At 41.4% G+C, this 16,722-nt stretch overlaps 2 protein-coding genes across 2 annotated transcripts in view; one reads left to right on the top strand and one right to left on the bottom strand.

The window, feature by feature from the left end:
- Positions 1 to 5,569: 5,569 nt before the first annotated feature.
- Positions 5,570 to 9,300, bottom strand: tnfsf18 (TNF superfamily member 18). The gene is made up of 3 exons (XM_062531241.1): positions 8,788 to 9,300; positions 7,529 to 7,604; positions 5,570 to 7,410 (listed from the first exon to the last, which is right to left on the bottom strand). Exons 1-3 carry the CDS (start codon positions 8,956 to 8,958, stop codon positions 7,034 to 7,036), a joined length of 624 nt encoding a protein of 207 aa, XP_062387225.1. The 5' UTR covers positions 8,959 to 9,300; the 3' UTR covers positions 5,570 to 7,033.
- Positions 9,301 to 13,329: 4,029 nt separating this feature from the next.
- Positions 13,330 to 16,722, top strand: part of ppap2d (phosphatidic acid phosphatase type 2D) — a 23,905-nt gene continuing 20,512 nt past the window's right edge. The window contains exon 1 of the mRNA XM_062532905.1: positions 13,330 to 14,052. Within this exon, the coding sequence (XP_062388889.1) occupies positions 13,854 to 14,052 (199 nt within the window). The 5' untranslated portion in view covers positions 13,330 to 13,853. The remainder of the gene's footprint in view (positions 14,053 to 16,722) is intronic.

Here is a 16,722-nt window from a genome sequence, read left to right as displayed (position 1 = left end):
TTAAGCATTTCTTATGCGTTATGGTTTGTATATTATAGTATTTATTTGTTTTCATTAACCTATTGATTGAATTGACATTGTTGTTTATTACTGCTATTCTCCTTAATGTAGTATGACCAACTTTTAAATGGTTTACTGTTAAATTGAACTATTGTATTGTTGTTATGTTTGTGTCGCTTTGGACAAAAGCATCTGCTAAATACCATAACCATGAAATAAATAAATAAACAAATATTTACTTCTTTACATGAATACACAGACTTGGTTGACAGACTTGCTTTCTTATAAGTGGGCACTGCAGATTAATGGACATGTGTTTCCAGTCTTATTGGTACGGGCCTCCATTGAGATTATAGTCGATTTAACGGCCAGTAGCCTAGTTAAACAATATTGTGGCTATGGTGACATTTAAAAAGTCAGTCACAACCACTGCCAGTGTAATGATAAGATAATGAATATTGAGGTATCACCGTTCCTCTGGTGGATTACCAATCAATGATTAAAAAAAACATGTCTCAGCCTAGAGGGGGGAAAAAAGATGTCAGTGAGCTTCAAATAACTGGGAAACACTGCCCTCTGGTGGATTAAGCAACTATGACATTCTAAAAACTTTAGAAACAAACCACAGAAAAAGAAAAATGTGCTTAGAAATGTGGAAAAAGACCCAAAGAAATCTATTAATAGCCCACTTAGAATAATAGACATGAAACACATGACCTAGTTAATCTGAAACATGTATGTGGGTAGCCATAGCCACTTAGTAGTACACAACGTCACGTTAGTTTCTATTTCCAACCAATGTGAAAGGACAGACAGAAAGGGCCTTGATAGAAAGAGAAACAAAGACACTCAAAACAGAAGAGGAACATCCATCCAAGAGACAGAGCAAAAAGCCTCTGACAGGTAATGACTTCTGCTAAGAGTCAAGGTAACTCACTAGTCTAGGAAACCTCCTCAGCTTGGGGCAAGCCTCTATCGTGCCTGTTCTCTCATCTGGAGGCAGTGGAAACCAGACCCAGTTTATCATAAAGAGTGTGGGGGTGTCACAATCACTGGCAAACAATTCATTCAGCTCATAACGGATAATATGGCAGTTGTGAGTGTGTCTGTTTCCGACACGCAAGGCAATGACAAAGAGGACGAGACAGAGAGGAGGAGTGGGAATTGGGCGGGGGTTGGAGAAGGGGGGGAGAAAATAATCTATTCGGCTCCCACTGTGTGATCTCTCTGCTCTCATCTAAGATATACTGTAAAGTGTGTGTGTAAGATGTACAATGAGCACACGTCAGTGGGTGGTGAGGGTGGAGGTGGTGGGATATTCCAGTGTCTGGATGGATTAATCTGATCTATTAACCTTCCGCTATTTATAGTAGACTGTTTGTTGGTAGCGCTAATGGCATCTACTGATAAATACGTATTTGCTGAATGGGGGTTTCCCATCAGCCTGAATCTAGTCTTAGTCACAGAAGTCATTATGATTACATTATGGTGTGTGTGTGTGTGTGTGTGTGTGTGTGTGTGTGTGTGTGTGTGTGTGTGTGTGTGTGTGTGTGTGTGTGTGTGTCTGTCTGTCTGTCTGTCTGTCTGTCTGTCTGTCTGTCTTAATGTGTCGATTTAGATGGGCTATGAGCTGACCGCTATTAGGATTCCTAGATTTTGCTCTGTCTAGTTTTGGAAAATGAGGGGTCCTGTGCTGTCACACGCACACAGTCTCACTTTCACTTGGGGTCACGAGTTAACACACGAGTTGCCATACTTAGAGCTAAAACACGAGATCAGTCTGCTTTCATGGAAAGGGGAAATGTATGGGATTGTCATGTTATGGTACATTGTCTGTGAATGTAGTTTATGTATTTCTGTATGTGAATGTGTATTATGTATAAGTGTGTACGTATGTATCTCTGTCTGTTTGTAGGCCTATGTTCTAATGTGTCTTGATTTATGTATGTCTGTTTGTGTGTGTGTCTCTCTCTCTCTCTCTCTCTCTCTCTCTCTCTCGTTTGTGTTTGTATTTGTCTGTGTTTTGTCTGTGTATGACAACACTGTGTGGCTGTCTGCGCGTCTGGTTCCACGACAGCAGAGTTTTGGAAAGTGAGGGTCCCGTGCACTCTGCTGCGATCACGCTCACACGGTCTCACTTTCAGTTGGGGTCACTGACTCACATAGAGTGAATACACAAGGTCACAGTCTGCTTTCAAAGAGAGGGGACATTTGATGGTGTGTGTGTGTGTGTGTGTGTGTGTGTGTGTGTGTGTGTGTCTTAGTGTGTCAATTTAGGTGGGCTGCCAGCTGACTGCGGTTAGGATTGCTTGATAACAGTTTCACTTGGGGTCTCTGACTCAAATAGAGCTAATACAACTGATCACAATCTGCTTTTCTAGAAAGGGGACATGGTGAGTGTGTGTTTGTTTACTGTATGTTTGTGTGTGTGTGTGTGTGTGTAGCTCTCTCTCTCTGTGTGTGTGTGTGAGTGTGTGTGTGTGTGTGTGTGTGTGTGTGTGTGTGTGTGTGTGTGTGTGTGTGTGTGTGTCTGTTTCTGTGTATGTGTGTGTGTGTGTGTGTGTCTGTCTGTCTTAATGTGTCAATTTAGGTGGGCTGTCAGCTGACTGCGGTTAGGATTGCCTGATAACGTTATTGGTAAATGAGGGTCCTATATGCTGCCACACTGGCAGTCTCACTTTCAGTTGGGTACACTGACTCATATAGAGCTTATATAGTCTGTTTCGGCCACAGTTTCATTGAAAGGGGACATTTCCTGATGTATGTTAGGGAGATTTTCTGTGTATGTGTATCTATCTGTATGTGTATGTATGAATGAGTGTGTATGTATTTATCAGTGTATGTATTTATTTGTGTGAGTGTGTGTGTGTGTGTGTGTGTGTGTGTGTGTGTGTGTGTGTGTGTGTGTGTGTGTGTCTGTATGTATGTATGTGTGTAGGCCTATGTTCTGAATGTATATGTTGATCTGTGTGTATGTACAGTATGTGTGTGTGTCTGTATGTACTGTATGTAGGCCTATGTTCTACAGTATATGAATGTGTACTGTATGTGTGTGTGTGTGTCTGTATGTATGTATGTGTGTAGGCCTATGTTCTGAATGTATATGTTGATCTGTGTGTATGTACAGTATGTGTGTGTGTCTGTATGTACTGTATGTAGGCCTATGTTCTACAGTATATGAATGTGTACTGTATGTGTGTGTGTGTGTGTGTGTGTGTGTGTGTGTGTGTATGTAGACCTATGTTCTGTATGAATGTACAGTATATGCGCTGTATTTATGTATGTGTGTCTATTTACCTTATTCCTTAACCCGGAAATCTGTACTGTTTTAAACTTCCGTTCATTCTGTTTACATACGTTCTCAGTACGCTAACTAGAATATGCTTCAACTTAGATTTCTTTCGAAATGTTGACAATTCTGCCCTCAGCATGGTTATACTACATCATATATAACAGATAGAAAATAGAAAAGTTTACTTTTATATGCGTTATATGTTAAGCACTGTCAACCGCCACGTTAAAATAGATACAACGCAGCTTTGCCGGAAATAGATAACCGTTTTCTGAATGCTGAGGCGTCATGGCGATGCCCATTGTTGGCTACGGAATATCGTGGATACATGTGTTTGTGTTTGTGTGTTTTGTCTCATAGAACCCTATATAGGTTCTGTCTGCGTATGACATCAGTTCTGGTTATCTGTGACTCGGCTTCCTCGACAGCACAGTTTGGTAAAACGAGGGTTCCGTGCCATGATGATACAGTCTCACTTTCAGTTGGGGTCACAACACTGAGGTACATAGAGCTGCAGATTGCAATCTGCTTTTACAGGAAGGGGAAATGTGATTGTGATGATACGGTCAATTGTATTGTATTGTAGCGTCGGTGGATGTAAATGTCCATGTTGTATGAGTGTCTCCCATAATGCAATGCTAGCGAGTGTTATGATGTGTAATGCCGGTTATTGTAGCTGTATTTACGGTTATCATGTTGTGTATTAGGCCTACAGCGTGCTTGTCTCAGGCTGCACTTCATGTGTTTATCCCCGTGTGAATGTGTGTGGTGAACCCTTATTGTGTGTTACATGAGCGGCTGTGACTATCCATGTGTTGCCCTATGTAAGTTGTCTGTGTCTGGCTTTTTAATCCAATAAATGGCCGGCCTGGCCGATAGTGATCTTGACTACGGGTGTGATCGCTACAGTATTGTATGTATATTGTATGTGTGAATTTCTGTTTGCATGAATGTATGTATATGTGCATATGTTTCTTGCATTTATATATGTGTGTGTGTGTGTGTGTGTGTGTGTGTGTATGTGTGTGTGTGTGTGTGTGTGTGTGTGTGTGTGTGTGTGTTTATGTTCTGAAGGAAAACAGTAGATCACAGTCCACTTCCACAGAAAGGGGAAATTTGATGGTTTCGATATTGAACTGTAAGTAGCTCTTATCCGGACTGCGAAACCTTTTGATATTGGATTTTTTTTTTAAGTTATTTTGCCATTTAACATTTAACAGACTTTTGAACTTGGCAAAACAAGACCAACTCTACAGAGCCATCTGGGTCCTTCTACCGAATGCTGCTACAATAAATTTGTATGCTATGTTTGAGTTAAGGACCGTATATCCAATTGATATGAGTGTTCCCGGCAGTAGTTTGTCTATGTACTGTATGTACACATATTGCCAAAAATATTGTATTGTATAACTTGTCTTGAACTTAAGTGCATCCCATTCTTAATCCATAGGGTTTAATATGATGTTGGTCCACCCTTTGCATGCAGCTATAACAGCTTCAACTCTTCTGGGAAGGCTTTCCAAATGGTTTAGGAGTGTGGTTATGGGATTTTCTGACCATTCTTCCAGAAGTGTATTTTTCAAGTCACACACTGATGTTGGACCAGGAGACTGGCTCTCAGTCTCCACTCATTCACCCCAAAGGTATTGGGTTTAGGCCAGTCAAGTTCATCCACACCAAAACTCTGTCATCCATGTCTTTGTAGATCTTGCTTTGTGCACTGGTGCACAGTCATGTTGGAACAGGAAGTAAACCTTGTAGAAAGCCTTCCCAGAAGAGTTGAAGCTGTTATAGCTGCAAAGAGTGGACCTCATATTAACCGCAATTAGCTGCAAAGAGTGGACATCATATTGAACCCTATGGATTAAGAATGGGATGTACAGTTCATTATGCAAGTCAAGGTATAGGTGACCCAGTACTTTTAGCAATATATGTGTGCAAGTTTGTTCATACAACCATTGTTCAAGAATGTATAAATGCCCAAGGAAGGTATGTACTGTTTGTATGTACTGTATGTATGTATGTGTATGTATATGTATGTATCTATCTATCTATCTATTCATCTATCCGTCCATCTATCATCTCTGTGACTGTCTGCTTATCTGTCTGTCAGTCTTTGTTTGCAGAACGTGGCCATGAGTCATTCAGCCTTTGGTGTGGAGAAATGGTGGGTGGTGATAACTTTTTGGATTGTGCTTGATGACGCCACGAAATACTCCCACAGCTTTCTCTGCTATACTCTAAAACAGAGACAGCATAGTACATCTGTAGTACAAACAGCAGTTTTAATAGAAGACATAGAATAAGCTAAACATTGCATTACAATAACAAAAGTATAAATGTGAAGTATTCTTGTACAAAAACAAAACGTTTAAAATGTGTAAATAAATAAATATTTTTTTTTCATATAAATACGGCCATTGTAGTTCATAGCATAATGAAGAATCAGATGCAGATGTCCATATACTTCAGACTGGAATACGCATATGAGTAAAAACTCACTTTCTTCTCTCGATTTCCACTTTCTCTTTTTTCAGTGTCACTTTCAAAACACGGTTTTTACTTCACACATGCAATGGCATGTCTGTATTTGTGAATTTCCATAATTTGCTCTTGACGTTTGTGAAGTTTCAAGCGAGGCCTCGATATAATGTATACGTAAATGATACAGTCAGCGATTTCCTCGGATTCATGGTCATGATGACTAAGCCCAGTGTCCTCTCTGACTTAACTAAGTGTTATCTTCACACTAAGGATACATGAAATAAAACCTAAACCTATGAAGTCTAAGGCATATTATATACTTTTTTGAAGCCTCCCTTCGAGAAAATCAAATTTAGGAACATATCACGATAGATGTGACATGCAAGCATACAGGACAAGCACCATGTAGCCATCATAATGATCAGGGAAGCTATGACAGCTTCATGATGCTGAGGCAGCTTATTTGAATGTATGCTGTGCCAGCTTATGGGAATTTATCAAACATCATCAGTTATGATGATTAATGAAAGGCTTTTTCATAGCATTTCTTGGGGATATAGTTTTTTTTTTCTTTTAAGGTCAAATTGCGTCACACATTGCTGTGGTACAGTTAGATGTGTGAGAACAGAAGAGAGATCCATGAGTCTTAATTTGGAATGTAGACCCTTTCAACTGTAGAAACAACAACACTGAGCTAATGGTAACTTGGGGATTAAACAAAAATAGGTGGAAAAAATTAATACATTTTAAAGTCAACATGTAAAGTCAACGTAGAACATTATGCTAACGTCAGATTAATTTTCATTTCAAAGTCTCTGTGTTGGTTTTTGCTTTGGCTTCAACCAGAAATCCTCTGGGAACAGATTGAAAGGGTCTATATCATCCGGCGAGATGCACATTAATCACAAAACCATGATGGTCCTGTGATCTGCAGATTGACGGTCACTGTGGTCTAGTGTCTCCGAGCTGAATCTTCACAGACAAATGTCTGCGTTTTTACAGTCCACAGGAAAAGACGTCATTGGCTGGGGGAACTGTGACGCAAGCTCATTTGGGTCTCCACCCACTGGCCACTGTAGGCAACCCCCCTCACTCACACCCCATAACCAAACAAACAAACAAAAACAAAAACAATTATAAAAATAACAATAAAAACATTCATTGGCTCAATTGCCTGATTGACTTGAGTGCCGGTGCTTGGTTGACTGGTGGGTTGCTGTATACATTCTTTGGTCCACCTTTGGCTGGAGTGGTCAGTCAGTTCGACTGCGCAAGCTCACCCACTTTGTAAATCCCCACGAAGGAGAAAAGATTTTTCCTTATGTCTGTTTTGAGCAGGTGGTGGTTGGAACAGTTGATGCTAATGCTAGTATGAGCCTCCAAGGGCAGAATCTTTCCAAAGAAGCCGGTTGAGTTTGACTGCTCACCAATGTAGCTCTCCAGAACGATTTCTTCCATTTTTTCTTTACTTTTCTTTATTATCTTCACGCTATTAGAGCCTTTACTGCCAGACATAAGGGTCACCTGTCCATAGAGGAAATAAAACCCATCATCTGTAATATTTATTATTTCACTTCGCTCCATGTCACGCGCCTTGTTGTTCCATGAAATAGGTCCATATTCAGAAGTAGATGCTATAGGAAGGAAGGATTTGAGTTACTGAATGGAATTCATGGGCAATAACATCCATAAATCTATATATTATTGAGATAATGATGAAGAAGTGTCTGTAATTCCGAAACGCAGACTTACTTGAAGGAACCAAGTCAAAAAAGACAACGTTCTTTGGTTCCTTTGGTTTGGGATAGATGTGGGTACCAAACCTTCCCTGGATAGGATAAATAAGAACATTATAGGGAGATGTTTGGGCTTATGAGTTGAATTAATTATTATCATTTGAGCATTATAGCCAGCTCTCAGCATCTACTATATGCCCCAAAACATCTTTTGTCACAAGAATAGTAGCACTGACTATCAGCTAAAGGCAAGATCTGGGAACTTCCATGATATTTTGAGCTTATTTACGCTGAAAACATCACAATAGACAGTTCAACTTATATATTGCCAATGTGTCAGAGACTTACAAATATTTGACATGGTTAAAGGAACCAGATCAGATCGGATATACGCAGGGCATAATATTTTACAATGTTTTGTAAGAATAACAAAAAAATATCTCACTTGGAGTGTGTCGCAACACACACAAACAAGAGAGAAAGGAAAATGTTGCAATCTGTGGTCTGCCTTGTGGCAGTCTCTGAGAGTCTTTGATAGGGTAGTGTGTAACAATGATAGGTCTATTTAAACAAATCGGATACATTTCACTTTTGAAATGGAGCAATGGTTCACACATGGTGTGGACATTAAATATATTGCACTCTTAATGGCTCAGGTCAGTTATAATCATGCCCGATCCTGTCTATGGGCATGTGAAGACATGTCAGGGGTTTTGTGGTTTTGAGGTTAGTGTTGTAACGTATCCACTCACGATTGTTGTAAACATTACATAAATCCAGATACTTGTCAAATAAAATCGTAATTTCAAGAGTCAGTGTCATCCTACAGTGTTCATCATTTGTGTCTAACCGCAGACCACCTCTACCAGAACCTCAGTGGGCTCAAAGAATGGAGAGTGCCACTTCCACAAACGCCGACCTACTCTTTATTGCCTCACCAAGTCTTAATAGATCCGTAATGTCTAACATATTAATGCCAAACCATTTCTAAATACTTTACATGCATGGGAATGATACTGCAAAGGTACACAGGATTAAACACCATCAAGAAGCATCATGTATGGGTTTCTGTACTCACTAACACCATCTATGCAATCTATTGACCTCTATTCATGATCTAATTGTGCTATTGGTTCTCTACCTCTTAATGAACCCCTTATCTAACAATGATGACTTTGAGTTTGGCCATCTGTTGTGTCATTTATAATACTCCTAAACATAAGCAGAAGAGATGAGGAATCTGTTTGAGCTCCAGTCTTGCTGACTGAATCTTACCAGTATTGGGCCAGGAGCTCCAGGGGTGACAAAGTGGAGGCTGAGGTTGGCGACCATACCGATGGTGAGCAAGGTCATCCAGAAAACGAGTATGCAGTTGAACCGTCGGCTGTCACGCCCGACAGCGGCAACGCCGCCAGCCTCCCCTAGCTCCAGCGCCTGCTGTGTCATTGCTGGCGACGCGAAGGCGAACTGGATGGCTGTTTGGTCTTCCTTTGCTCGTATTTTTTCACCCGATCCGCTTGTCTTTTTTCAATCACAGTTCTTTTTCGTGGTTACAATCAGCAAACAAGAGGAACCCAAGTCAAGACTACCATTGGGCAGCTCCAGGCTTCCTGTGCAAAACTTGCGCTGTGCAGACGACCAAGATGTTACGGCCTCCGCTTGTGTGTTGCTTGTGCCCTGTTCCGAGCAGCTGCCACTGGTGTCTCTGCAGTCGCAAGGTGCAGTACTTTCCCTTCTGAGAGTTATCGACGGAAAACACACGAGTAGAGACAGCGCCACAACAAATAAGAGGGGACTGGCCCTCCTTCAAACATACATCACTGAACACGTGCAGGGAGGAGGTCGAAAAGAGGAAGCTCAATAGGCAGGAAAGGCCGCCATAGAATATTTTGGTTTGGGTGACCTTACGACGTGTTGATGTCATACGCGAATCATTGCAGAATTGAAAGATGATCACTGCTTGCTGTTCAATCACAGATAGTGTGAACTTTCACAGATGCATTTAGTATTTCCCCCGACCTGTCTTTCCCTTTCATTTCCCTTGTCTTCAAAGGTATCTGTTGTTTATACTTCCTTGTATTCTGATTGTGTTCCTCTTTTGTTTATTCCTCAAAAGCATGGCTAAGTCCCAATCCTCAGGTCAGGCAATCCATGGTTGCATGGTCAACCTGAGGTTCCTCATCATGTACAGTATACATATGTACAACACACACACACACACACACACACACACACACACACACACAGAGAGAACAAAACATGGGCCATAAACCATGTGTGGTTTCATCTGATGGCAAGGGGAAAGAGTGTGTTCTCTCAGACAGTGAGAAAGTATGAGTCAACAACCCCCCCACCCCCACCCCAACCCCCCCACCCCTCAGCCCCACTCCCCTCTCTCTTCCTCTTCAGCAAGATGCACCTGTCACAAACCACATCCAGATGCCTTTTCTTGTCACAGCTCTGCATGTTATAATACGGCCCGTCGAGAGTCGACTCACATGTCACATTTGTCCACATTTCCAAGTTGTCCCACATGGAGGAGAGCCAAAGTAAAATGTCGTTGGAGTTATCAATGCGCTTTATCTAATAACCTCGCAAAAAAAAAAAAAAAAGCGGCGCCCACACCTGCCCACCTTGATGCTCTCCTTTGTTTTCATGGGAAACAAATGGCCTGTCTGAGGAAGCTGTCATGACATGACAAGCACTGTCCTTTATGTGGTTTGACACGCAGTAGCCATGCGGTTGAGGCTGGGAAAGTTCTGGGGCACAAGTCTAACGTCATTCTCCTGATATTTGTCATCTAGGTGTTCTGTTTTTAAACACCTGCACCCCTACAAGCTGTAAACAAGTGACCACAGCCTCAGCATGTCCGAGACAGCGATTAGATTCTCTGCAGTTTCCTCTGCAGCAAATTTGAGGACTCTTTTAATGCTGTTTTCAAAGGAAGGGGGGGACACGGGTGGGGATGTCAAGAAGGAGAAGTAAGTCTGACGCATTGACAGTTGAAACTGCAGATTCAACATTTTATGAAAGGAGGAAGATGAATGTTTAGGCATTCACAGATAGTAATGTGTGTGTGTGTGTGTGTGTGTGTGTGTGTGTGTGTGGATAAACAGGGGCATGAGACGCAAGAAGAGCTGAGTAGAAAGAAGAAGTAATCAAAGTACGTTGATTTCCCCCTCCCCATCACTGAATTCGGATGGGCTAGCCTCAAGACAAATCTTGTAGTAGTCCTGTGTTTCAGACTTCCTCTGAAGGCTGTCCGCATATACAAGCCAAGTCACCTCCATATGGAGCCTGAGGTGTCATTGCAAGATTTGTTTTTACTCGTTTTGCTAAATCGTGCACTTATTTTCAGTTGTACGTTTCCTGAATGGGTCTAGATCAGGGGTGGACAATACTTTTTTCTCAAGAGGGCCACATTACTTTGATAAAAGAAATTGAGGGCCACACATTGGATGATTGACAATAAGCATGAATTGCATAGTAAGGTTATGTAAAAAAAAAAAAAAGACATGAATTTAATATACAACACATATGGCTAACTGATTTGCAATATTAATATTAATATAACAATATCAAATATTAATTTATTCACAGCAGTAGACCGGCATCACTGAATGAAACATAGCATTCAATACATGAAACATGACATTATAGGCCCTAAGTGGACAGAGAGACAAGACAATAGTTTCTGCTTGATTGTTGCTGCGTTAAACTGTTTTTGTGTACACAAGGAGTCAATTGTCCCTTGTAATAACACATTGGGTCTGTCATTTGTCTGAACCATTTGTTTGTCTTCTATGCCCCCTGTTGGTAGGTTTAGCACATCAGAGACCATTTTGTTACGAAATGAGTGACACAAGCATTATGGTACTGGACAGTGTTGACCAGAAATATTTATATACTTTTTGTAAATAGATTGAGATCTGTTTTAAATGCAAACCTTTCTAAAGAGGCTGATGGTCTTTATTACATTAACATTTTTAACCTTTATAATTTATTGTGTTCAAGTCCTTCTTTCAATGATGCTGTATCAGTTGAATTTATTTAACAGAAATTACAAATAATTTCAGAATTACAGTATTCCACGTGGCTCTCATCACTATTAGCATGTGTATTAACAATATATTTAACAAATAAGCAACCTGTAATCATGATCATTTTTTAAAGGATATCATGAATCCTCATTAGCCTAAGATGGCACGATTCTTATTATTTTGATTATATCTATTTATTTATTTATTCATAAGGATTTAATAACATATTGGAACATTGGAACACTTTTAAGTTTATTTTTGCCATAGCGAATAATCAGCTTGGATGGAGCTTCTTCCCCCCCTTCATAAATCAAAGATAATTTTCTGTTGAACCCTTGGGGGTTTGAATGGCAGAAAGTTCTCCCTTTTAAAATCCACTAAAGTGTGCCTTCAATCGGAGTGCAATATGAGTTGATGTGACATTCAAAGCTCCAGAAGAGGTCACTTGGGACTACTGTCAGAATTGCTCCATCTGCACAAGTAAAGTCTGGAAGGCATCATTCTTTGTGGTGCCATGCTCCTCCCTATATCCTATAAGGAGGAGCAACAAACCATTGCATGTGGTTTATTGGCTATTAGACTTACATGTTGGACTAAAACTGAGGCATGAACATGAGTGTAGCACTCTGCATACAGCTGGTTGACTGCAGCAACCATTTGCCTTGCAAATAGGCCCATTAAAGTGACAAAGACAGCTAACTGTTGACTCAGGTAAAACACTCAAGAACAAACACAGTCCTGCTGCAGATATCATTCATGATGGACTGGCTATCATGTTTAGTAGGCTAGCCTGGAAGTTTTACTGCTGTGTTTGCATTTAACTTCAAAAGTCACTTTGCATGGAAGCATCTCCCATCTGAATCTATGTAAATGTAAATATCTCATGCAGTCGAAATACAAACCCACAGATCTACAGTTATTGTATGAAGGCCTGGCTATATAGCAGACGTTGATGTCTTGAAGGCTAGGCCTACCCCCATGAACAGATTTCAGAGTTCTCCTTACCTCAGACAAAGCAACCCGGTCTACAAAGTGGAACAAGTGAGCTATTTCTGGATAGGCTATAAGACTGGATCCAAGGAAAGAGTGTAAACACAGCTAGCCAATTTTTTCCTCTTCTAAAGCGCCAGCGAACAGACTCGGAGGGTTGACTCAGAAGTCGTTAACAAATCCAGTGACAGAGTGGCTGGGTTAGTTAAAACACTTACACGGAATTGCATTACCCTCAGGAAAGTGTTTGGCAGTGCTGGCGGTGGGGCATTGATGGCCTTATGCCACCGCTCAATCATACCGAAAACTTTCAACAGATGGCACAATTTACCAGTGTCTACAAGTTGTTCTGCTTCAATTGACCACCGTTAGCCTAAGCCTCCCGCGGCCACCACCATTTCACCCAAAGCGGTGCGGATAGGAGAGTTTTAAAACATTATAGTGTTTGCTTTCAAGGACACGAATCCTCTAGAGCACAAACAGACTTCTGAAAAATAACCCCTATTGAAGTGTCACTTATTAGGCTACAGAAATGCAGCAAGTTATTAAAAATGTGGGGAAAGCAGACGCCCTTGCATTTTAAGTCATGCGAAACAGTAATTAAAACATGATGGTTGTGAGGTAATTTCCCTTTGGGAAATATACGGAGAAGGAGAGCGAGAGAGAGAGGGAGAGAGAACGAGCGTGGGGTGGGGTTGGGGGGTAACATTGGAACGGAGGAGGGAAGAAGGATAGGTTATGGGAGCCGAGGGGCGGGGGTAGCCTAATAGCGCTTGCAAATCAGGACAGCTCCGAGAAGTTTGCTAAAGAGTGGGAGGAACACTCAGAAGTATGGAAAATATCACATTGCCTTTTGGAAAAGTTGAATAGACATGACCTGTGGCGATTTACTTGACAGACGAATCAAATGTGTCAAAGAGTTGCATTTTGAGGAATCGATCCCGGTTTGATTGGCCAACACGCCTCGTGATGCGAAGACGGTCTCAACTATTTTAAAGCGGTAAAACTTAAGAGACAGCACCGTAGGAGTTTGACAGGCATCCCAGTTGACGTTGTTTGCTTTCAGGTTAGTTTTAAGTTGTTTAAGGTTGACAGTGCCAAATCTGCTAACCTTAAACGACTTAATATAATGTTAAGGTTAGCGTACACGTGCTCGGTTTAGAAATGAGTCTCCTTTATTGTTTTAACATGACTTTCATATAAGGTTAGCTATAACAGGCGCTATAGCACGTTTACAAATGACATAAGACTGTTGTGGAAACGACTGTGCGCAACAAGTTTTGACCGTTTGGCTTAGGAGAACTTCTAACAATGCAAAAGTTTAATACGACGAACAGCACCACGGTGACCCGGGACGCTGAACTTCAGCAACGGCTAGCCGATAACGGGGCAGCCGGGGAACCCATGCGGGGGAATGGGAAGAAGCACATAATAGCAGAACCTGTGGACAATACATTCTGCACCAAGAGAAAGATGCTGGTCGGCTTGGACATTATTTGCTTATTCGTTGGTGAGTACCCAACAAAGTTTTCTAAGTTCAGCTCTTGAACTTCTGCACGTCATTCTAATCCTGCATTCAAATCCTGTGGTATGGTTTGTTTTCAAGACCCAAACAGTTCATTATGTTGTGATACGTAGTTAGTAGCCCGAGGACTTTTTTCTTTACTTTGAGGTGAATGGTTTGCATTTAACATTCTGAATTCTGAACGTCTTTGGTCTTTTATTATTATTATTATTACTATTATTATCAGTGTTATTGTTAGTTAAATGGAAATTATAATTGCAGATCATTGCCGTTTGTGTTGACATGCAGAGGTGATGTTAGGGTAACTGCACCTCAGAGGAAAGACCTGCTGTGCAGTTTTGTAAAGGCTGTTACGTTAATAAGAAGTTTTCCGAATCAAATTTGACAAGTCACAAATGACTTTTGACAAGTAAAATTTATGAGAAACACGTTCACCCGAGTTTAGTCTAATCCTTGGACTGAGGCAATCTATTGTTCTGATACTAATGAGAGAGAGAGAGGGAGAGAGAGAACGAGAGAGAGAGGGAGAAGGAAAGGCAGATAAAGAGAAAGAGTGTGTACAAAGTGCTAAGCCAGTTTTTCCACAAACATAAACATGATGAATACATTTAATGGCGCATTGAAGCCCAGCAGGTTAGTTATTACTTACACGTGTTGCACCTTTATAACATGTTTTGCTAACACCTGTTGAACAGAACCTGTCCAGGCAGACAGACAGGTCTACATACTGACGGTTATGGGCCAGTGTGCTCCAATGACTCCGGAGATCATACAGGCTCCCAGGCACATTATTAAGAACCACACTCCGTATGACACACCATGCATATTAATGTGAGAAGAATTACTCTGAGAGGTGCATTACTGTTGTTGACAAACATGTGTCTCTCATGGGCAGAGAGAGCCATTGTTATGGTTGTGGTTCTGGTTATGGGTTCTTTTGACACTTTTAGTTTTGTCCAAAGCGACAAAAAAACAACACAATAATTAATTAGTTATATCAGTGAACAATTTAAAAAGTTGGTCAGACTACATTAGCTGTTACTATTGACAAGACTACAATGTGCTTTTTGACCTGATGCCTGATGTGTGTTGAACTTGCTTTGGAGTGGGAGAGAGTTGACCAACTCGCTGAAAAACAAACAAACAAACAAACAAAAAAAAACAGTGCAGGGTCTTTGCTTGAGTTCTCACTGGCAAGAGTGTATTGAGTACCATGCAGGGTAAAGCACACATTGGCAAACAAATTGGTTTCCCTTCATCCCTCACTTTAAGATCTTTTTGTTGGTTTTGATGAGTTATTGCAGGCATTGCTGAGTGTCACCCTGATGTCATCTTGTCACGGTGGAGTAAGAGTGACATATGACGATGACAACTCGCAGGGTTATGTCACAAAATGCCCCTTAAGCTAACCGCAACGCTTTCTGTCAGATGTATGACATAACGCCCCGCTGTGATGAGCTCTTCAAGGCCTGTGTCACCATGCAGTTAAGAAAATTGTATGGTTGCTAATGGTGCTTAAATACACATGGCGTTGCTACCAGTCTCGTAGGAAATAGGCCTTAAGAGGTGTAAGATCTGTCTGATAATAGGTGAAGAATGGGCAGTCTGTTTCTCTCTCTCTCTCTCTCTCACTCTCTCGCTCTCTCTTTCCCTCCATATCCTTTTGGCCTTCTGCCACTGTGGGTGGGGGTGCTGGGGCAGGACGGTTGTTGATGGGGGTACTCAGACACACAGAGATGAGATATGAACGATGTTCTAGTGTATCTTCTTTTTCGTTTTCTCGTTCAACTCTAGTTCATTATGCTCATGAGTAAGGGTCTTGTAAGTGTGTATGTATGTGTGCGTGTGTGTGTGTGTGTGTGTGTGTGTGTGCATGTGTGTGTGTGTGTGTGTGTGTGTGTGTATGCATGTGTGCGTGCGTGTGTGTTTTTGTGTCTCCACGTGTTCTGTGACGACTAAAATTCATATTTGTCGTCCATGTGTGAGTGTGTGACACACACTGTGTGTTCTCATTGATTGATAGATAGATAGATAGATACTTTATTGATCCCCAAGGGGAAATTCAAGATTTCACATTCATTGCATGTCGGGTGACAGTGGAAAGGAAATTGAGAAAGAGCAAGTGTCACATCTGAAGTGTCCAGCCCTCCCTCCCCCCCTCCCTCCCCCGCCCGCCCGCCTGTGGTTTACTGTGACGTCTGAGCAGGAATGTGTGCCCTGCAGTCACGCCTGAGACAGAGTGTCCAGCGTGGGGTCACCAGAGACTAGGAGAGGCTGCCCCTCACGCCCCTGTGCTGTGGGTGGGAGACCACCATCAAATGCATACCAATCATGTCTACTTAGAATAGATGTATTTAAGAGAGGTTGATTTGTGCATGCATGGCAAATGTAGGCTTTTGAAGAGTCTGGCTGCTGCTACAACATAGCAAAAAGGTTAAAAGGTCTTTCTGTTCATTTAAATCCTGTGTTACCTTAATACATGTTATCTGTGCACTGTGCGTCCAGGGGGAAATTCAATTGAAAAAAAATAATAAATAAATAAAAAATAAGTCAATGAAAAGTCAAATTTTTACTACATTTTAATGGTTTTCCTGGACCCCACACACATCGATCACCCCCTCCCCCCCTGCTCCAACGTATTTAGTCTTCTGCCAG

This window comes from Sardina pilchardus, chromosome 3 (genome assembly GCF_963854185.1).
Source record: "Sardina pilchardus chromosome 3, fSarPil1.1, whole genome shotgun sequence".
In the NCBI taxonomy this organism is placed as follows: Eukaryota; Metazoa; Chordata; class Actinopteri; order Clupeiformes; family Clupeidae; genus Sardina; species Sardina pilchardus.
This window is presented reverse-complemented; position numbering and strand designations above follow the sequence as displayed.